At 35.6% G+C, this 23,877-nt stretch overlaps 1 protein-coding gene across 1 annotated transcript in view; it reads right to left on the bottom strand.

Annotated features, from left to right (window-relative positions):
* Positions 1-23,877, bottom strand: part of USH2A (Usher syndrome 2A (autosomal recessive, mild)) — an 813,932-nt gene that overhangs the window by 128,001 nt on the left and 662,054 nt on the right. Inside the window, exons 55-57 of the mRNA XM_011987398.1 lie at positions 20,010-20,117; positions 12,991-13,174; positions 11,926-12,083 (exon numbers count right to left, since the gene is read on the bottom strand). Of these exons, the coding sequence (XP_011842788.1) occupies positions 11,926-12,083; positions 12,991-13,174; positions 20,010-20,117 (450 nt within the window). The remainder of the gene's footprint in view (positions 1-11,925; positions 12,084-12,990; positions 13,175-20,009; positions 20,118-23,877) is intronic.

Raw genomic sequence — 23,877 nt, 5'->3', positions numbered from 1 at the left:
CAAGAAAATGAGAGTCTATCTATATTTTAGAATGATAGCACTGTTGGGAAGTGAATAGTGGCTTAAAAACATGAGAGACAAGACATAGGGAAACCAGTTTGAAAGTCTTTACAATGCTTGCAGAAGTAGTACGAACATGAAGAGTCATTTTATTGCATCCCTCTGTTATGCCAGGCAGCATGAATTATCTCATTTAATACTACTAGAATGTCAACTGTATAAATTAGGACTTTGTTTTCTCCAATGTGGTTCCACTGCCTAGACTTTAGCACAAAGTAGCAGCTCAATAAATGTTAGTTGATTGAATGAATGAATGAACCCTTAAGACAATACTGCATGATAAATACTACTGTTTTTTAAGATGAGAAAACTAAAACTCAGATAAGTTAAATAACTTGTTTCAGATTGCACACTGATTAATTGGAGAAGCTAGGACTTGAACTTAGGCCCATCTGACACCAACACTTATATCACTATACTTATGCTTTTCTTTGATAATGGAATCTTAGAGTAGGACACCTGGGGGAAAAAATGACAAGATAGGTTTGAGAAAACATGTGCAGTAAGGCAGAGTCGTTCTTGGAGACTGTTCCGAAGCAAGGAAACAAATGATGGATAAGTAAGAATCATTACTGATGGAACAAGCATATTATAGGTAGAAATTTAAAGTTCTGCAGACCAAGTATCCCAACCTGAAATACACCTACCCTGGAGATTTATGGGATCATGTCAAAGGATATTCAAATACAGGAACAATCATAGTACCGCAGGTCCTCGAATAATGTTGTTTCATTCAACATTGTTTCATTAATATTGATGAGGAAAAAAATTGATTCCCAGCTGCAGTCACTGTCTGTGTGAAATTTACATGTTCTCCCCATGTCTGCGTGGGTTTTTTATGAGTACTCTGGTTTTTTCCCATATCCTAAAGATGTTCTCATTAAATTAATTGGTGTGTTTGAATGGTCCTAGTCTGAGTGAGTGTGGGTGTGTGTGTGTGTTCCCTGTGACGGAATGGCCTTGAGCTGCCTGGTTAGGCCCTGGCCACCCCTACCCTGAACTGGAAAAAGTGTGTCAGAAAATGAATGAATGAATGAATAGTTGTAAAGATTCATTAAGTGTGTTACTATCATTTAGATGTATAATAATAAACAATGCTGTACAAAAGCCTTCCGTGAGCTTGCCCTATTTGTGATTGTTTTTTACTGATGAATGGTGGTAAGGGGAGTTTCTTCTAATTTCTGCTCAAAAACATTTATCCCTGTGGCTGTTGTCACTCGCTGATTTGCCAAAACTTAGGTTAAAAAAGATCTTGTTTCTGTTAATCTTTCTTAAATGTATGTATAGCTCATATTTATTTCAGTTTAATATTAGAAGTGTTTTTGTCTTTCTTTGATGATGTTTAGTTTGGTGATGTTTTCGTGACCAGAAATACGCCTTGCAACTTAAATCTTGCTTGTGTCAAGTAGCCTAAGCTAAAATTGGTTTCCTTATACATCTTTTCACTCAAAGTTGAAGTTTCCAAGAACCTATCAATGACATTAAGGACTTACTGTACCTCTTTTTGGAATATCACTTTGATGTGGAAAATTTGGGAAACACATATTTCCCTGTTTGAGGAAGGGGAACCAGCAGAATCCCGTTTCTTTGTTCACAAAAATTAGGTGTGAGTTTTTCTTTCTAAAAGTTCAAGATTAGAAAATTAGATGCATGGTGAATGATTAGAACTTTTGCTAGCGAATTGTAGAGTTGAAGACTCTGTAATAGTCACCTCAGAATGAACCAACTGTAGGACAGAAGAAAATGTCTATGCTGATGTGCCAGTGTGCTGAACAAGTATAACTGTTCATACTGTAACCAAAGGACAATGTAATTTTAGTCTCTTGCTATTGCTTTAAAATGAACTCAGTGTGCGTTTTCTACCCTAGACATGGGATGAAAAGTTGGCCTGACTCATGACACTTCCACTTAGTTTCAGGTAATAAAGAGTTCTATACGATTTTTCTCCATAAAGAAACAGGAAAAGATGCCATAACAAAAATTAAATGCCTAAAAAATAACTTTTTTTCTTTACTGGTATGGTGAATACACATAAGAGGCCTATTTAAAGGCTATTCTTCCAGGCCTAAATCACCACTCCATGACAAAAATGGCAGTTTTTACTCAACAAGATTGTAATAATTAAAATGAAATTTGAGAGTTGGATAAGGAGAATTGATTATAGAGACCATTTGAGACTCAGTTCATTAATGGATGAGAAAAATTTAAGTACTGTGCCAGAGGTAAAATAAAGAGTAATGTAATCAGGCTGCTTCTTCCTCTCTGCAAAAAATATTTTTTGGAGCGTGTTGCTTGAGGTAGTAAGAGAGATTGAAGAAGGAATTGGGGATCCTCTCAGTTTGCAATTTGACCTTCAGCAGGAAGATATGCTTATGGAAATTTCCATCCAGAGTATCCTGGAATGACAAAGCATTCCATATCACATTTTGGGCATTTCTCCCTATTGTTACCCTGCCATAGCAGTAAAGCAGGGAGTAATAAAAGCTGTTGTTTGAAACCACAGGGATTTTTTTTTTTTTTTCTTTTGAGATGAAGTCTTGCTCTGTCGCCAGGCTGGAGTGCAGCGGTGCGATCTTGCTTCACTGAAACCTCTGCCTCGCGGTGAACCCACATATTTACGATAAAATGAAGAAGGGAAGAGTTGCCAGAACCTTGAACCTGTTATTGGGCTTAGTTTTCTTCAGATCTTCCTAATATCCTGAAATATAACAGTGTTATCACTCTTTAGCCAATGAGATTAGTAGAAAATGTTTTCCCAAACGATCAATCGTATAATATATTATTTTTTGGATGAAGACAAACACTGGAATACAATGGCAAATTTACATGAATTTTTAAGATAAAAAGCAAGACGTTAAAGAAATTGCAAGCTAATGATGATTGCTTCAGGCTCTGTTTTCAGACCACCTGAGATTGCATGTTCATCCTGTCTTCTTTGTTCCTAGGACAGTTCTCACAGTAAAGTTTGACAAACACACATTCATAAAAACATGCCATCATTCTTGTTGAACTAGACACACCACAGAGTGGTGTCAGACAGATCAATTCCTTCTTCTGCCCTTATTTCCCAAGCGCCCACTGCCAAATTAACTAATCTCTATGAATGTTGTCTCTTCATGTGTAAAATGATGGTACTAATAGCTACCTCATAGAGAGCTGTGAGGATTAAATTAGAAAATAACTGTAAGCCTTTTAATATATTCTCATAACATAGAAAGTACTTAATAAATGGTCAACATCTCTACAAAACAAAATGGAACAAAATGAAATAAAGAACAAAAAACAGCTATGGCACTGTTTTCATGTGCCCTCAAACACTTTTGAATCCATCTTTCATATAAAGTTGCTATTCCAACTACAAATAAATGTTACATTCATTCAAGTTAATGTCTTTGTAACACTATTTTGTTATCTGGTTTTATTTTTTATGTGTACTTGGATACGATCAAATTGCATTCCTATGAAAATATTGTATTATTCATTCTTAGCAGTAATTTGGAGTGGCATTCCCTCCAATTCATCTGAGGTTGTTTTACTTTATGTCTTCAGTCTGTACCTACTGTTCTGCTTCCAGGCCTTGCATCCTTCAAGAAGAAACTTTTGTTGTAAAAAGGACAGGACTCCCAGGGGATGAGGGAACAAAACTGTGCTTCTACCGCATGTCAAATATAAACATAATCTTCATCCAGATTTAAACATGTCTAGCCAAACCATGAGCATAGAAAATGTATTTTTCACCTCTTCATTAATCAGAAATAAATGTCCTTTACATATACCTATGAGGTACCGAAACAGAAAATGCTCCTCTAAGCCGTGAACACGTCAAACACTGACATGCATTTAGGAAAGAGAGCCCCCTCCACTGTCATAATTTACAGGACTGTGACATGAAAGTCTCTTGTGTTCCTACAAACCCTATACCATCTGCAATGAGTCTGAAACGACTGAGCCCCCTGGTATTCTGATGACTAAATGAAATGAAATGGGCGTATTTGTTAAAGTCAGCTGGGAAGCCACACGACTTGGTTAGTTCCCGAGTTCATAAATTTATGTCAGAGCAAGAGGAGCAGTGGAAGCTCAGGTGAACCAATTTACCCTAAGTGCAAATGGCAGTTTTGTTATTTGGTGTCAAAGTTACCAGTCGCACAATGACAAGCTGCCATAACACATTTTCTTGTTCACTAAAGAACAAGGATTTTGTTGGTTAATATTCCTTGCAATGCTCCTTTTCATAATTTACAACAACTAGATGCTGATAGGTTATTTAACATTTATGAAGTTAAGATGTAATCAGAAAAACCCTGATTATCTTTACAAATAAAAAAGTTAAATTATTCAACTTTTTTTTTTTTTCTCCATGGCTTCGTTTCACAGCAGGTGCATACTTTACAACGGGACAAGTCAATCAATAATCCTTTTTTAAATCTTTTTTTAGGAGCTGGAACAGGAAAAATTCTAAGAGGAAACTATTAATTCAGTTTGATAGAGGCAGTTGTTTCAAAACACTTGGTTGCACTTAACATGGTGCTTTTAACAAATCAAGCTAAATTCTGCACTATATATGTAGGGGCATCTTGATTAGGCCTTTTGTGGGGAACAGAAGTAAAATAGGACCCTCTTGAACTCATTCATACCAATTGTATGGAAATTTAACATTGGTTGTATAATAGTTATCATTTATGTCTTTTCTACCTTACTAGATGGTAGGGTTCCTGACAAGAGGGACAGTGTCTCCTTCCTCTTCGTAACTTTTAGGGTGTCCAGCATCATATTTTGACCCTGAGTGGGGCTCAGAAATCATTTCCATGTTAGTTACATAAATAGAGGAATCAATTTACCCAAAGGCAAATGAATTACATCCCATGAAGTTTTGAGCCACAAATAAAATGATTCTATTGGGTTACTGGGTGGACTGATCCTGAATTACATTGTCTTCATTCATACTTCCTATATATACACCAAAAATCAGTTTTTTAGCTTTTAAATGGGATTACAGTAGAACTCATGAAAAATCATTTGCTTTAGGCACTGTTTAGGTTGAAAAATATCGAGAAAATATAGAATAGTAGTTTTGAGTCAGACTTGGACTCAGACCCATGGTGGGTCAGCCCTGCTCTGACACCTACTTAAAGAATAACATAGAGAAAATAGCTTGGAGTGTCTAAATTGATCTTTTTCATTAGTAAAATGAGGAAAACAATAGGACATACTACATTAAGTTATCATGAACACTAAATGAGATATTTGTTAATCTCTTAGCAAAATGCCTAGCATATATTAAAACTCAATAATGAAAGATACATTTTTAAATATCCAAAATAAAATGCAAACCACTGAAGTGAGTTTTACATTTTCTTCTGAAACTCAACACTCCTCGTCATTTGGTTATTGCACTTATAAGTTAAGAAAAGTGAAACAACTGTCAATGTTGAGTCATCCCAATTAATGTAACGTGAATCCTTTAGAAAGCTAATGTAAATTTTGACTTTAAATGAATAGTATCCGATATAATACACTGCAGCTGATGAGTTAACTGAATGCCAAGATGTCTAATGTCCATAAATAGACCATATTATGGTTAGGTAACCTTTAATCAAAATGATAAATAAAAACATTTATATTTCTAGAGCAATATTAATAAAAATTATTTCTCAGTGAATTGTTGCTAATTCCTTCTTTAATGGAGTAAGATATTAATGTTAAAGGAAAAGCACCAGTATTTCAATATTGTGTGTTAAACCTAAATGACTCACCATCCTCAGTGAGAAAAAGTATGTGTTTAATGCAACGGCATTGTTAATTAGAACATGATTAAGGGCTAGAACAGTTCAAAATACAGTCATCATCTTGATAAATTAGAAAGACTCATTATTACCTTCAGAGTTTAAATAATTTTGAATGTTTAGATTCTTAAACAGCAGGGTTATCTATCTCCGTTTTTATTCTGAGTAAACCATTTATGTTCCATGAAGCATTTGCTATTTAATTTTCCATAATTTTTAACCTATTAAGGTAACATATATCCTTTGTTCTCTTTAATACAAATGCTCTCTTTAATATGAATACAAAAGTCCTGATCCAATGTTGAGAGCTAGTAAAAGGTGAGAGGGAATGTTTAGGAATAAAATAACGTGGTTTATATTACCTGGAGGTTCAAACAATAATGGAGTTTTACCATGCCATCTCATTTACTTCATATAACAGTATAAGGTAGGCATTTAATATCCCCTTGTACAGGTGAGAAATCTGAATTTGGGAAACATTATGCAGCTTGCCCAAGGCCAGAGGACAACTAAATAGTGGAGTCCATTCCGTGTTAGAAAACAATATGTCCTTTACTGAAAGGTGAAAAAAATTGCACATCCATAAGACAAGAGGCAGTCTTTGGAAAATACATGTATGTGCTCTGTTTGTCATTAAAGAAGAAATATCTCTCTGTTTCTCTGCCTCTCTCTCTTTGTGTGTGTGTCTCTGTTTAAGATTAAGTTAATGTAGAGGAAGGATGACTTTAAGAGAAAATCAAATGTTTGAATAATTTTAAATGCCAGGATATCCACAATTTACATTCGACTGCATAATAGATGTGGAGGCTCACTCACCATTGTGTTCCTCCATTAATTCAGCAAAATTTTTATAAGGATATGCTGTTTGTACGTCACCTGATTTAGAGGTTCAAATGATACTCAAAAGGCTAGAGATCTTGATTTTCTAGAGCTTGGAGTGTTTTGGCAATGTTACTACTGACATTTATCAAGAAAGAATAAGGTAAAGTGGATGAGGGTTTACCCGCGAGATAGAGGAATATTTACCAAGACTTTAAAATAGAATTTGGATGATCTCTTTACAGCAATTTGAGAAGTGACTCTCCTCCCCTCCCACCTAACTAAAATCTTCCTGCACCTGGAATCTGGTTTTAAGTCATGTCTATTCCTTCTAGAATGTGTAGGTAAAGCTTTCAGGTTACTACTTCCTTCACACTGCAAAACGTTATTGTTGCCATGTGGATATTTCCCCTTCAGGGGCTCACCACTTTCCACGAATAATTCTTCTGGTTTTGATGCTCCCAGTAAAATATTATTCTCCCAGAATCATCTGGTTTTCACCAACACCCAGCTCTGTTTCTTGGCTCTCTGAGCTACTATTTCAAACATCATAGTTGATCCATCGTAAATCTAAGAGACTTTGGTCAATAAATGAAAAGTCGATTTGGATTTAAGGTTACCCCAAAGACAGGAAGGAACTGGTCTTAAAAGGCAATAGCAGACAGTAGACCTGAATTTGAATCCTGGCTCTGCAGTGTGACGTTGAGCATATTATTATATCACTTTTTTGATATTCAAATTTCTTACCTTAAGATGGGGATAATAATATTACCTGTCTCCTAGAGTTTGCATAAAAATTAACTGAGGTAAGGCAGAGAAAGAGCTTATCAGTGTTTGGCACATAGTAGGAGTTTAACAAATGGCAAATACACCAAGTAATATGAATACATGTACACGACATTTGTTATCAGTATCACAGGTACTCTCCCACTGGGTATTGTCACTATTCTCTAGATCTTACCTTTCACTAGTAGGACTTACAAACATGTACTAAGACTTAGTTTATTTATAGCATTGGAACAATAATTTGAAAACTGAAAATCCAGTTAATTGTCTAGGTAATTTTTCGGTTGCCAAGTAACCACATAGACAGTTTTTCTCCCAGCAACTTACCTGTCTAAGGTTACTCTGTTCACATTAACCACAAAACAAAATGCATATTTAAAAAATCAAATAAAATTTAGCCAGTATTTTGGCTTTAGACCATGAGTATCCAATATTTTGGCTTCCCTGGGCCACATTGAAAGAAGATTAATTCTCTTGGGTCACATATAAAACACACTAACACTAACAATAGCTGATGACCTAAAACAAACAATTGCAAAAAAACCCACGAAAGTTTATGGATTTATGTTGGGTGGCAATCAAAGACACCCCGGGCTTTAGGTTGGACAAGCTTGCTTTAGACATTCAAGAGAAACTGGTGGATTTATGTTTTCAGAGAAAAAAATTATTGTAATTCACCAATTTCACTTGGTGAGTGTGATCCATGCTTTTGGTAAATCATGTCTATTCCTTTTAGATTTTTGGATGGGTAGGTAAAGCTTCCTAGTTACTAGTTTCTTCATGCTGCAGAGATCATTGTTGTCACGTGGCTGTTTTCCCTTCAGCGGCTTGCCATTTTCCACAATTACCTCTTGTAGTCTTGGCACGCCACTGACACATCCAGTAAAACATTGCTTTCCCAGAATCATTTGGTTTCAACAATACCTAGGTCTGTTCCTTGGTCCTCTGGGCTACTATTTCTAAAAGCACTCGGTAGCATATCAAAGTCATATGTGGAGTTTTTAAAAAGCTCTATATTTCTTGACTCTATCCCAGGAGATTCTTAGTAAATTTGGGGTTGAGAATCTGTCTTTACACAAGCTTCCTAGGTGATTCTAATGTTCGTTCAGGTTTGGGAACTACAGGCATGGACTGTTTTGCCCATTATTCAGCTCTGTCTATGATGTAATCATTTTGTAATGGCAGGGAGTATGATGAATACCTAGAAAACTATTGTGAGCAAATAAACAATCTCCACTTACAAATTTATTTTCTTTCTGTTTAAAATATATATTTGTGACTATTCAGGAATAGAAAAATGTTTTTATTATCCAAATCAAAACACAGCGTGAGGTACTTTCCAGTAAAATCAACTGTAGATTACACACAAGTCAAAATCATTTGACTGTTTACTGAGTTTAAAATCCTTCTAGGCACCAGGAAAAAGGTTTAATTTAAGATTTTAATCTTTCCTTATATTATATGGTTTCTGAAATGGATTTTGTGCATCTTAAACTATAAGATTGACAAGTCTGAATATTACAGATTTATTAACCATTGGTTAAATGGTTAGAGTTAGTGTGTAAAGCATTCTACAATATCCCCTAGGCTGGACCAGAATGAACAATTTATACAAAGCCTGAGGTATGTGAGAGTTAAGGTCATATTAAACAAGCGAAAGTTGTGTTCTATTCCACAATGATACCTTTCAAACATGATACATTAAACATTTAAGTGTGATATTGAATTCAAAGAAAAAAATGACACATGCTGGGAAATTTGAAAGAGGTCCAAACCTCAGTAGGCAGTTTTATTATTTTGAAATGGAGGCTTTGAGACCCAGCAAATGTTGGAACAAGAATTTTTTTAAATGAGCAATTAAAGACAAAAAAATAATTCTTCAAACAATCACCATTGGTATCTATAGAATATTATACAGAACTAGATAACGTATTTATTATATAAATTACTTCGTTTAATCTTTACAGCAACCCTACCTGCCTACATGTAGGTGTTATTGTTATCTCCACTTCACAGATGGAGAAAATTGAGACTTAGAGACTAAGTTCAGCTAATAGTTGGCAGTACTGGGATATGAATCCTGGCTTTTTCATTTGTCTTACTTTCATAGTCATAAAATAAAGATATTTTCAAATCCATACTGAGCATGAAGTCTTCAGATTAGCAATGGCAACTGATATGTGTAATAATGTTAAAATAACAGATATTTTGATAAACCATGGGACTTCCCAGTCATATGGTAAGGAAATCACCAACTTTGCTCATCACCCTGAAATTTCCCTTATTGTTCTTGCAGAATTTGGATTGTAGAAGACCCTGGTCTGAATCTAAAACTTTCTTGTCAATAGGCTAAATCTGGTCTTAGATTGGCTCTATCCAGCTTCATTTTATTTTGTGGTGCAAAAACACAACAGCACAATAAAAATACCAAGAAGAAATATACTAAAAAATTGTGGCCAAGCACATTGGCTCATGCCTGTAATCCCAGCACTCTGGGAGGCAGAGGTGGGCGGATCACTTGAGGTCAGGAGTTCGAGACCAGCCTGGCCAGCATGGTGAAACCCTGTCTCTACTAAAAATACAAAAATTAGCCAGGCATGGTGGTGTGTGCCTACAGTCCCAGCTACTTGGGAGACTGAGGCAGTAGAATCACTTGAACCCATTAAGCAGAGGTTGCAGTGAGCCAAGATTGCACCACTGCACTCCAGCCTGGGCGACAGAGCAAGACCCTGTCTCAAAATAAATAAATAAATAAATAAATAAATAAATAAATAAATAAATAAATAAAATTAAAAAATCACAAGATAGCAATGCTATTCCATGAAAGTAGAAATCAATTCTGTAAAGGGGACTGTAAATTTGTATATTTCCCACAGCAGAAGATATGTCTCTATTGACATTAAGAACAGAGTTCAAGAATATCTACACTCTTAAAACATAAAGATTATAGCACTTTATGATGCATTCTGCCACTATTAATTATTCCTTTATATTTTATTTAATACGTCGTACATTTATTTTAAAACAAAAGTGGGTGAAATAATGTACATTTAATATTTTAGAGCAACTTATATTTTTCTTTGCTTATAAAGCTCTTTGTAAACTTTCTTTTGAATTTTGAGGAAAAATAATTTTTTCTCTTTGATCTTAGATTATAGCAGAAGGTGTTGGTATATAAGAACTTAAGTTTTATGTATTAAGCCTTTACACTATCTTTATAGCTATACAATATTACCTGTTTTGACCGTTCAATTCAATAAAAATAGGTCTCTGCTAATTATGTTATGGAATGGATCTACTGATGGCCCAAATGGCTGTTACTAACTATTTGGTGCCTTGTTGAACTGTAGCTAAACTTATTCTGATGGGGACAAAAAGGGTGTGTCTCAATTTCATCTTAAGACTAGATATTAAAAATAAAGTCACATATTTTTGAAGTGTATTTAACATCTTAATCAATTTTAAATTTTACTTGGAAAGGAAAGTCCCCCATGTGTCCTTTATGTTAAAAGACAGAGAAAGCAAATCTCACTCTACTCTTTACTCCACGGTATTAACGCAGTCAGGATTTTACCCGAGGATGGTGCTTACTTCAAAATATAATATTGCACTAAGTCACAAGGCAACCCAATAATGACTAAATGGCTCAGTGAAGGCTATTCAGCTTACAGAGGAAAAATGCAGCTACCATAAGTGGTCACAACCCAAGGTACATGGGCGGAGTGAACAACTGTCTTTCCAAACTCCGCATTCGCTGATATAATATAAAAGGAATGGTATAATGTCAATGATCCAATCTAAGGAGTCCCATGGAAATGAACATTCAAGGTAATTCTGACCTATATGACTTTCATTGGATATATTAATAGAAGAGGAAGCCAGGCGCAGTGGCTTCGTGCCTTTAATCTCAGCACTTTGGGAGGCCGAGGCGGGTGAACCACCTGAGGTCTGGAGTTTGAGACCAGCCTGACCAGCATGGAGAAACCCTGTCTCTGCTAAAAAAGAAAATACAAAATTAGCTGGGCGTGGTGGCATATGCTTGTAATCCCAGCTACTCAGGAGCCTGAGGCAGCAGAATCATTTGAACCCAGGAGTCCAGAGGTTGTAGTGAGCTGAGATCACGCCATTGCACCCCAGCGTGGGTAACAAGAGTGAAACTCCATCTCAAAAAAAAAAAAAAAAAATAGATGAGTAAAAAGACAGATTTTTAGTCTCTTGTACTTGAAAGTGTTGCTTTCATAGAAAGATATATATACTTATACATCTACACTGACATCTAGATACCTGTATCTCTATGTATGTATGTATGTACTCATGTATCTACACACTTAGAAGTGTGGTTTAGATTCTGTTCGTATTTATCCAGGAGACCGACTACATCGTTCTGATTTACTATATTAACAGTTCCATTCTTATCTCTATTTAATTCCTTTAAATTATTTACACACACACACACACACACACACTTTTTTTTTACCTGGTGGTGTCCAAGCTACAAATATAGAATAAGGCCCAATTACTGTGATATTATATGGAGGATGGATTTCTTCTGGTGTTGACATAGGTGTTTGAACAATGTAATCATCACTAGTACTGCTGCCACCTCCAGTTTTGACTTCTAACTTGTAAGTGTATCTATATTTAAAAAGAAAGAAGAATTGTGATAAAACCATGCACAAGAGACTTGAACAATGATAACCGGGTTTTGTATCCATTGCTTAGTTCTACATTTGTGACAAATTGCAAATTCTTTGCTCCCTTTCCAGAAACTTGACTTGGTAGTTTTTCTTGCACAGGCAACATTCTCTCCAAACCATTGTAATTTCAGCTGCTTTCAACTTTATTTTTAACCTGCTAGTAATTCATAGCTTTTCTTGAAGATTTCAGGAAAGTCTTGGAGTGTGCTGGTGGATTGTGGAGGATTCAAATTAATCTTCCCCATTTTTAAATGGGTTGGAGTTCAGGGAAATATGTTTAGAGAAAGATGTTTTTAAATTGATCTGCTATTCCTTACAATAAAATGAAATTGATCTCTACTTTCTACAATAAAACATCTGTTGATTTAAGATATGTTTTTGTCTCCGCTGAGAAATGAATGGGAATGAAATGCAAATATGTGGAACTTTTTCCTCTAAAAGTACTCACAACTATATGTAGTGTAGCAAGTAGAGAAACATTGTACAAGAAGAAAGGAGAGTTGATGGAAAACAAAACGCTTTACATCTCTTTTATTGCTAGTTTAAGGATGCATGTTTTTGAAGATAATTTGGTAATTTTTAAAGTTTAATACTTCATGTATTTTGTATATTTAAAAATTCTCATGCTTTTATGTCAAACAGAAGACAAATTATTTATATTTTTAAGAAATTTCATGTAGTCTAAAGACTAAATGATTTAGCACTTTTATCAGTTGTTGAATGGCCAAGGAATGAGGAAGTTAATTAAACAATTTAATAACTTTCAGCTGGACATGCATTTCTTACCAACCCAGAGAAATGTACAAATCTTGCTGTATGATTGGTAAAGTTTTCTTTTAGTTTACCTGCTATTGGGCTCCAGGTTTTTATCAGTGAAATTCTGCTCTTCACTGCCACCCAGGAAAAGCAAGTTTCCATTACGACTCAATTGATACTGAGAAATGAGGCCATTGGGCTTTTCTGGCAGACTCCAATATAATTCCACAGTTGTAGAATTGATGATAATGTGTCGAGGTGTCACCCAAACTCCTGGCAAGAATAACGCAATGAGGTTTTATTGTTAGGATAAAATAAACAGTGTATCAAAAGTCACACCATCCCTCCATGAACTGTGATATTTTTTCTGTTGATTTTAAAAAATATCTAACTGTAAGGAACAAAAATACATAATTGGTGTAAATATATTTTTATTACTTTGATTATTTTATTTTTGAATTGCCTTTGGAAAGTGAATTTCAGACAACTAGCAGTGGATAATTTCTCTGCCTTGGTTGTCACTCTGAGTGTATTTTAAATCAAGGCCTGAGAGACTATCTGGGGAGTTCAAACTTTTTAATACGATTTACCTGGAATACGTGAAAGTAGGCATAATCGAGTATTTATCTGAATTATACAATTCAACAAATGAGTGCACTTTTCCTTTTTCTTGCCCATCAGTGCTATGCTTTCTTCTCTTTTCTTCTCTGGCTATGCCTCTGGCCTCGTTTACTGGGATGTCTTCCCCTCCTGGACCTTGAAAGGATGTAATGCCTCAGAGCAGTAGGCTCTGTTCTCTCTCTCCTCTCTGTGTTTCCTCCTTTCTCTTCTTTTTCTCTCTTCTCTTCTCTTCCAACACTGACTTCCCAGGTGATCTCCATTCAGCATGGGTTTTAAATATGCATAAGCTGAAGACCCCCAAAGGCATATGTCTAGATTGAAACTCTCTTCTGAGTGTCAGACTTAAGAATCCAACTGTTTGCTTGACACCTCCATTTGGATGACTGATGATATATCAAAAACTAAAAACATGCAAAACAGAACTCTTGTTTTTCCTGTCTACAATCTATGTACCTCCGAATCTTGTCCATCTATCCATTCTCTTGGACAATATACACAAAAATAATGATCCTTGAGACTTTCACTTTTCATACCCCCAAATGTAATCTAACATCAAGCCCCGAAGATTCTATAAGGTATACTTCCCTGTATCTTTACTTTCACTTCGCCTGGTTCAAGCCACATTTCTCTCTCTCAGAAACTCCTGTCATAGCTTCTAAACTTGCCTTCATGTTGAAATCTTGGCCTTCCGTATTCCATTGGGATCTTTATAAAAGTGTATAAAGTGTATATGTAAGCCAGTGTCATCTTTATGAACCATATAACCCTTTTGAATTTATTCCTATAATATAATCCCAATTTCTTATTATGACCAATGTGGTCCCACATTTTATTGGCTCTGGCATGCATGGCAGCATTCTTTCCACCGTTCACAGAGCTGTGGCCATGCCAGATTCCTTTCTATCCCTAGAATGCTTCAGGTTATTTCCTACATCTGGGCTTTTGAACTTCCATTCCTTTGACCTGGAACACTTTTGTTCCCTTGCAACATGACATTTTTGAATTTTGTTCTCCTATGCAGAATTGCTCTTATATGTAGAATGTTCTCATATGTTCTCATAGTTCAGTTACTTGTGTAATTATCACCTTATTGATAAGACCTTATTTTAACACTCTCTTAACTCTAACTTGAACCCCATCTAATGGAGTCCCAACCTAGTTTCTCTGTATTGCATGGCTTTTTCTATTTCCTTCTTAACACTCAAAATATCATAATAAAATTCTTTCTTCAACATACTATTATTTTTACGTTATATGACAGTGCAGTCCACTCCTTTTTCCTGCTTTGATGCAAAATTACTTCCATGGTAGCAGGGATCTTCTCTGTCTTATTTGTCAATGTATCTCTATGGACAACACAATGCCTAATACAAGTTTAGTGAATAGATTTATTGTAAATATATCTCCTGCAAAATACTATGCTAAGCACTGCAGGCAGTTCTAGGGAAAGCAGAGATGACTAAGATGTGGCTCACTCTTTCAAGGAGTTTATACTTCTGTCTAAAAGACAAAGTATACACACAAACAACTGTAATTCAATGTCAAACATTCAAATACTCTTATAGATGTACAAACCTATTGATGGAGAACCCAGCAATGAGAAAGCTCAATCCTACCACTTTATGTTGTTATCGAGTTATACTCTGATTAGACACTGTAAATCTCTTCTGGAGATTAAAATAAAAAACTCATTTCAATATTAGGTTCCCTGTAATCAATAGCTTTTGCTTGATTGTATCTCCTGTGTAGGTTACTCTGCATAGGATAAGATTTTGACACTTCAGAAGAAAAATTTTCAGAAGAACAAAATGCAATTTATTTAGCAGCATCCTGAAAGAAACAAGATAGATTTCAAAAATGTCTCAAACATCCCAGCTTTCTAAGGAGCAATATATTCCTGAGAAGAAAGTAGTTCATTTTGTTCTGAGAGTTTGCTCTGTTCTAGGTATTTGGAAAAGTTCACAAATCATAGTATATATTTATGTGTGGGTTTCTCTGCCAACAGCTGCTAGATGATTCAACCAGAGTTCTGATTTAAATGTAATATTAATTTGTTGATTCAAAAGATAAAGTATAAAGTCTTAACTCATAATCTGCTTCCTGTAGTTATATCTTTTTCATCTTGAATGTTGTATTAAAAATCACCAAGATACTAGAATGGCTATTGCTTGGTTTCTGATTTGAAACAGTCAATAAAGCCTGTGGATGTGGAGGAGCTAATAAAATAAAATGAAATGTAATTTTGGGTTTGTTTCAACTTTTAAGTAAAAGTTGAGTTTATTATTTATACAGGCTGGCAAAAGCTCTGTTCAAGTTGGTAATAACTCCATGTCCGTTGGTTTGATTGATAAGATGCAGTTCAAATGTATACATAATCAGAAAGTGCTGCATTTTTACTTGGATGTTGATATGGGGACATCATTATCTTGGCAGCTGCAAGAAATCTTTGCTAGAGTAAGATGATCTTTGGTGGGATATATTAACGAGTCCTAGGTGGAGAATTTGTCCGCTTCACCATGTAACCCCAGTCTAAGTCTCAGGTAAAACCAGAAAAACCTATTCTGTATAATAAGGGAGCAAATTGAGGCAGTTCAAGGGAAAGAAATGAATAGTAGGGAGGAAAGTAACCTAAGAGGATGGGGTGGGGTAAACTAGCTGAGAGGTTAAAAGGGGAAAGGTAGAAGTAAACCTTTGTGGGCCTCTTTACACAATGACAACCAGTATAATATGTCTACTGTATTTGTTTTAAATTTATCTTGAGTTGCATGCAATATTACCCACTTCTCATGTCCCTACAAATCTTCATTCCAATTCACAATTCCCAACATTTATTGTGGATTGTTTTTCTCGTGAAATCTGGTGATAGGAACCAATTTTGTATTAGTTGATGTCAGGGATGCACTGAATTCTGGACTATTTAGTATTTGTTAATTTATTCACTCAACATTCTATCTGACTCTGTGTCATTTTCTGTGTTGGGCACTGTGGATATGAAGATAAAGACTCACTCTTACCCTTCATGGAGTTCATGTATCATGGTGAATAAAGATAAGTTGATAAAAAATTGTACTCCAGTATGATACATGCTTTAAGAGAAGGAGACACAGTATCCGTTAGAACACTTAGAAAGGGTAACCTGACACAGACTGTGGGGAGAAATGGAGATGGGTAGGAAGTAGGTGGTTGTAATGGAAGATTTCAGAAGGGGAGATGTGCGAACCAAGTTTTGAAAAGGTGGGCATTAACTGAGTGAGGATGTAGGGAAAGGGAGTTCAGGCTGAGGGGAACCCACAGAAAGTCCTAGAAATATGGGCAAGGATAGCAGGACAGCACATACCGTGGCATGACTGGTGCATTGCATGGCATGTGGGGAAGACTGAAAGCCTTGAAAAATTGATGGAAGTTAAAACTTGAGGGGTCCATGTTGCTTTGCTAAGGAGATATGGATGTATGTCTTCCTGGAAGGAAATGGGATTTTATGAAGGTGACTAATATGGCATATTCTTATTTTGTCAAAAGAGGAAAAAGAATTAGGATGTGGGATGTGAGAAAGAGGAAAAATGACTAAAAATGACTAGAGGAAGCAAACCTAGTTAGAGGATCCAGAGAACTTCTCTTCTTATAACTATAAAGATGTGAACCAAGGAAGTGGTAAAATGGATGGTAAAGAAGAACAATGTTTTAAAAAGTCCTTAAGATTTAAAACAAATAAGATTTTATGAAGAATTATGTATTACATATGGAAAAGGGAGCCATCAAGAATGTCAAGTTTTGGGCTTAGGTGATAGGTAGGTGGTAGTATCTGAGAGAAGAAGAAAAGCAGGTTGAGGAGTAGAGTGGAGTGGAAGAATTAAGTGAAGTACTGAGGTTAAAGTTTTTGAAAAACACCTAAATATAAACATGTAGTAGACCAATACATAAATAGGATTTAAATCCACAAGGGTAGTTTTAGTATTTGGTAGCTCTCAGCCTCCGTTAGGAGATAAAGCCAGTGCTTAAGAATTCCAGAACAGCTTGGGAGTTATAGTGCAAACAGTAGAGGAAAAACAAAGGGCTCATAAACGTTAAAAGAAGGGCAGAGGAAGAGGAATCTAGAATGAAACTGAAAAAGACTGGTTCTTCTTTTCCCTTATCTTTTCCACATTGTCAATGCTAGAGGAAAGGATGTCTGCAATTTTGCATGATTTATCTCTAAAATGAATTAGAACTCACTTGGACTTCAGTAATTGTAGAAAAGAAGAGTAATAATTCCATTCAAAACCTTCCCATTATGTGACTAAAGGTACAGGTACACAGTTTTCTATGAGGATAAAACTGTAGAGTACTGTGTCCAACTTATCAATGAGGTTGTAATGTGCATTTATTTTTTCTTAGATTGAAAATGATAGGCAAGTGAAAAGAGCTCAGGTTGCACTGGCTATGCTAAACACTTCTTTTAATTCTCTTCATGTTCACTTAAAATATTCATATATGAGATCTTCAAATTATATCCGATATATTTCAAAATGGCATTTTATAATTAGTTATATCTGGGTGAATAATTTAAAGTGGTATACTTGTTTTCACTTTACAATAAAACAACAAAACTTAATGTGATTGCTAAGGTGTTCCCAAGTTAAGCATTCGTACTATATTTATATCATATACGGGTCATATATAAATGGCACTTATTCAGCCAGAAAATGGCCCTAAATCCGTGTTTCTTCTGCAGAGGGAAGTCAATTTTATCATTTCTTTGCATGGTTGTTTGCGTTAAAGGAAAGGTACATACAGTTAAAAAAAGAAATTAAGGGCATTTCTCATATCACATTACCCTGCACTGTTGAAAGCTACAATTTTTAAGTCATAAAATGTAAGTCCTTTCAAGAAATTTTGTCCGGAAAAGTAAGAAAATAGATGTGTATTTCCAATGAATTTAAATACATGAATTTGGTAGACAGGAGTGGAACAAGAGATTCCGTTATTTTATCAGGCTTGAGTTTCAGCCAAATCTGGTTGATAGATCCTTTAGAAATTATCCATTATCATCAAAGTATCCATTTGATAGTTTACCTTTCCAAAAAATCCACTGCTGGTTTCTTCCTTTCAAAGGAACACTAAGCTTTTTGACATGAAACATTCTTTATATAGAAAACATCATTAGTGAATTCCTGGTGAGGAGCCATATGCCCCATATGTGGAATTTTCCATTTTATTCCCCATTTACTGGTAGGAAGTTCAGGTCTAATATTCTGAGGTACAACAATCCCTTTCATTAGAAGAGTAATGGACAAGTAGTTCAGGAGTCTATGGTGGTAATTAACATTGCATTTCTGTTTAGAAACTTATTTATGCCTTGGTTTCCCCATATGAAAAACAGGCAGATAATGAAGATTAACAAAATAATTAGTTGATCACTAACACATGCCACTTAGTATATTATTCTTTTGAAAGTAAATGACACCACCCATCCCACCTCTCAATGCATGGGTAACCATTGCTATCAGTTGGTGTGTATACTTCCTGGATTTTTAAATGCATTTATTTATTAACCATTAGCAACAAATGTCATTTTCTCAGTTTGTTCTTATACATTAATATAATTTCATAACTTCCTCTTTGTATGAACTGATCATCTCATTCTTTTATATTGGTGCATGAAATTCCACAATATGAGGATAGCTGATTTTATTTAGCAATTCTCCTACTCACAAACATTAAAATTGCTCCCAACATTTTGCTATTAAACAAAATAAATGCGTCAATAAACATCCTGGTGGATGCCTCCTTGAGCAATGTGGCACAGTTTCTGGCATAAATGATGAAAACAGAATGGCTGTATCATGGGAAATTAACAATTTAAATGTAATAGACATTTCCAATTTGCCGTCTAAGGTGATGATTCCATCTTATATTCCTTCAAACTGCGTCTGGTTGTACATCTCTGTACATCACTGTTCATTTGTCAAAATCCTTGTTTCTTGTGGTCCATCTCAGAAGTCATCTGCTCCATAAAGTCTTTCTTGATGTCAATGATGGGTTATTGTTTCTTCCTCTCCAGGCCAACCTTAGCACTCTATTCATTTGTTCTTTCTTAACACACTTTTAGATTTTCTCTCTTCATACAGATCTTTCTCCTATCACTTCTACTTGATTGTCAATCTTGAGGGCAGAGAATATTTTAAACAACTTCAGCAGTGAGCATGGTGCTTATCACATATTAGATGCTCCCAAAATATTTGTTTAACATCTGAGTTTTTTAAAAATTTCAATAATTCTTCTTTCCACAGAAAGTCAACTCTAAAAAGGTTAAAGAATTGAAAGCGAACTGATCTTGGGAAGCTACACATGAATCAAGCCTGAAGAATGGGAACCTAGAATACGATTTTATTCTGTACCTATCAACTTTATTGCCTCTTCCTTGTTTGTTATGAAGGAATTTACAGATTCCATCTCAAAATGCTGTGTGAAAATTTCTTCCCTCAAACCATGGATATTGTTTCATTACCTTCAGGAGCTGCCTGCAGTGTCTGACCTAGAAAAGGCTCGCTTGAAGTGCACCCAGCAGATGTACAAGCCGTAAGCGTGAAACTGTAGTTGGTGTACGGCTGGAGACCTAGAAAAAGCAAGCAAGAAATAAAGTACACCTTAAGAGGATTATTTATTATCAATTAGGCACCAGAAGTAACATGCAGAGTTGTAGATATGATAGCCAAAACATTTAAGAGTACTCTTTAAAACACTCTTTAAAGAAGGTCTGAACCTCATAAGAGGTTAAGTGTTGAGCAAAATTTCGTTTATCACTGATAAACTAATAAATTCTCAGCCATAGAAGAGACCTTAAAATTCATGTGAACCATCTACCCTTCTCTTGATTCCCTATACAAGATGTCATTGAAGAGGCTGTCCCGTCTATACGATCAGAGCACTCCGTCTCCCAAAGAGCCCATTTCATCTTTAGAGAGCCCTAGAGTTATCCTTATTTTGTTTGAAAGTCCTTCCTTATATTGTGATGAAATCTTTCTATCGCTTTCACCCCTGGGGACATATAGAACAAATCTAATTTCTTTTCCACATGACAGTTCTTCAAATGTTTGTAGACAGTTATCAAAACCCCCTGAGTCTTATCTTCTCCAGGCTAACTATCCCAGTCTCTGCAATTGCTTCTTATATAAATAGGGGCAGGAAAATAAAAAGAAGGTTAGATTCAACATTTTCTTGCCCCAAGTCATATTCATCTCATATTAATGCCAACCAACACTTTTGTTTTTAAACTTTGCACTCTACCTAATGTGCCTTTTTTTTTTTTTGGTGTGTTGATTTTGTCTTTACACGTAGATTAAGGTTAATTTGGAGAAGAGATGGTGCTTATTACTTCTTTCGTATTCAGAATATGATACAGCATGGTAATAGTTCGTAAGTTTTCAGGGAGAAAAGAATGACAATCCATCTAAAATAGAAGTTGTATATTGTTAGATTTTGCTGCTCTGTGCGTGGCTGGTGACCTTGTGAGAGTTACTGAGCTCTCTTCGCCTTGGTCTACTGATCTGTAAAATGGGGAATCATTATAGCATCTAGCAGACAGGAGAAGATGAAATAGGATACACAAAGTAGTATTTCATTCTAGCAGAAGCAACTTTAAAACTCAGCAGCATTCAACAAGGAGGATATTGAGGCTTACAAGACATCTCTCCCTTGACGCTTGGGAAAGTTCAAACAATGCCAAAGCTCTCTTTGAGAAAAAAATAGTATTTTAAAACAACAGGACTTAGCCTATTTGTTAAATAATTGAACTAAGTTACAGATGAATCCAATGATTGTTATGCTTACTTTTTCACATATTTTGAGCTACATTTTCACATATTTTGTTCTTTTGGTGGAATGACCATTCCTTCAGAGATGTTCATGTGTCACTTTGTCCGTTTATGCAGATTTCTCCTCAAATGCTACATTTTAAAAAATTTTGACCACTTCATCTAAACAACCCATCCATCACTTTTTATCGCCTCACATAATTTTCTTATTTCATAGCCTTCAACCATCTCTGATGTTTGCTGTGTCTCTTGCTTATTTGTTATTTGTCTCCCACTTTAGATGTATGCTCTGAAAGAACAATAACTTTGTTTTGCCTCTCTGTATCCTTAGGATTGTGACAGGCACAAAAGGTGTGTTTGTTCAATGAATGAAAAAATTACCGATCTCATTCATTTAGAATGAGAGCAGTAGTCTGGGTTCTCTGCTAAAGCAATAATGTTCTGCAGCTGGAGCTGCCCCAAGGTTTAGCTTCAGAGCCCTTTGTATTTTCTTATCAACTTAGTGATAAGATGCAGGCACTTATTTGATTATAATCTTCCATTTGGTTGCTTTGGAGGATTTACATAATTTCGATATTTACCTGATTTACAGATGAAGAATATGACTAAAGATCTAAGCCATACCCAAGCCACATATGTTTGATAAAAGCTTATGGGAAAATGCTAAGATTACAAAATGTAGAGCTCAAAATAATGGAAGGGAACATTCAAGAATGAAACTCAGAGGTTGCAGTGGCAAACTCGTTTAGCTTGACAATGTCTCCTCTTCACTCTCACTACTGACAAAAAGGGTCTTGACCAGTGTGATACCATTTTACCTGAGTATCTTATTTTCCCCATTTAGAATATAAGCCCTTTGAGAGTAGAAATGACATCACTGAGTGAGTCTTTTTGGGAGGTCATTTTCCCCCATAGTGCCCATTTTTAGGCATTCAATGTTGAACAAATATTGCTTAAGGAAGAGCATGCCCACGATAGTGTCCCATAAAGTTTGCAGGGATATGAGGCTACGATGTCTGTCACCATGTGACCTGACCAAAAAGGTCCTTCCTCATAATTCCATCAGTATCCCTGCCCATGGCATTGATTTCTTTGAGTTGGAGATTTTTTTTAGTTGCAGAATATTAATAAAATAACAGAAATTAATATAATTTGTGAGCAATACATATATTCTAGATTTTTTCCTGAATGCCAGATGTAAATCTGGTAGCTAAAAGTAAACAGATACTTTATTTTTTTTTCTGGAATATTCTGACCAAAACAATGGCCTCAGTTATCTTCCTCAACGTGGTCCTGGTTGGTCTGATTTCAGATATGCAGTGACTGTAAAAGAAAATTTTAGGATGAGCATTAGGGAAAAAAGAAAATTCATAATCACAGAGGTTTGCTAAGGTTGATTAGAGGATTGAGAGTATTTGTAATGAGAATTGTAGTTGAAGGGAAAATTAATGTATATAAAAATATAAATTGTCATTTCTTGACAAAGCCTTTCTGCAGCAAGTTGAGTGGTCTCCATTTTACTTACAGCCTAGAATTTGAGAAGGCAGGTGTTTAGGCATGGTACAACAGTAGAGTATCCAGCAACTTAGGGATTTTTGAAAGAGGGAGGAAAGTGCATCAAAGGAGTTTACATTAAATGGGGTAGGTTCACCAAGCTACAGGTGTTTACATTAAATGGGACAGTTTCACCTAGCAGGATATGGGGGTAGGGCTGGTGGAAGGAATATGTTTCTCTTGAAGCTACTGGTGTACTAGAATCAAGGAGGAATGGCAAACTCAGCACTGAGCAGAAAACCTTGGTCAAGAAGTCAGAGGAGTTCAAACATATTGTCAAATCAAGAGGAGTCAACATGGTGCACGAAGGAAAGGAGACAAAGATTGAAGAACCAAAAGGATGAGAGTGGGAGACATATCTGCAAGTGAATATGGGGAGAATGGCAGTTTTACTCTAATTCATTGGCACTTTATCCTCTAGAGCTGTGTCTGTCCCTGAAGTGTAGCCATGCTGGCCAGTGTAATGGACCATGTGGGCAAAGTGTAGAAATACTTAGGCTCATTTCAAAAGATGTTTGCTAATGTGTATCAGGCAACTTCACACCTGCCATATTTACCTTCCAGGGTCTGTTCCTGCTTTTTAGAACAAAACTCACAGTTTCCTTGGATAAGCCAGTCGTTTGTCCACTATCAGGCTTTGTACTTTATTTAGTGTTGACTTCATCTGGGCTGAGGAGTGTATAGATGACCCAAGCCTGAAAACCAAGCTCTATGTTCTCCCAACACATAAGAGCTAGAGCTAATAGTATTTAAGTTACTCAATGGCTGCCTTCCCTCTGAAGATTAAGCGGCATTTAGAAGACATAAAAATGGTAGAAACCATTGCAGCTGCTCTTTATTAAAATTAATATTATTTTAATTGGCAAGTCATAATTGTATACATTGTAGCTACTCAAAATGAAAAAAAAAGTTAGAACAATTTAGTTCAAATACCAGCACAAAAACTATAAATTAGGAAGAAAAAACCCAACAAACGAAACTCAGGGTGTTTTTGTTTTTGTTGATCTG

This window comes from Mandrillus leucophaeus, unplaced genomic scaffold, assembly GCF_000951045.1.
Source record: "Mandrillus leucophaeus isolate KB7577 unplaced genomic scaffold, Mleu.le_1.0 Scaffold309, whole genome shotgun sequence".
Lineage (NCBI taxonomy): Eukaryota > Metazoa > Chordata > Mammalia > Primates > Cercopithecidae > Mandrillus > Mandrillus leucophaeus.
This window is presented reverse-complemented; position numbering and strand designations above follow the sequence as displayed.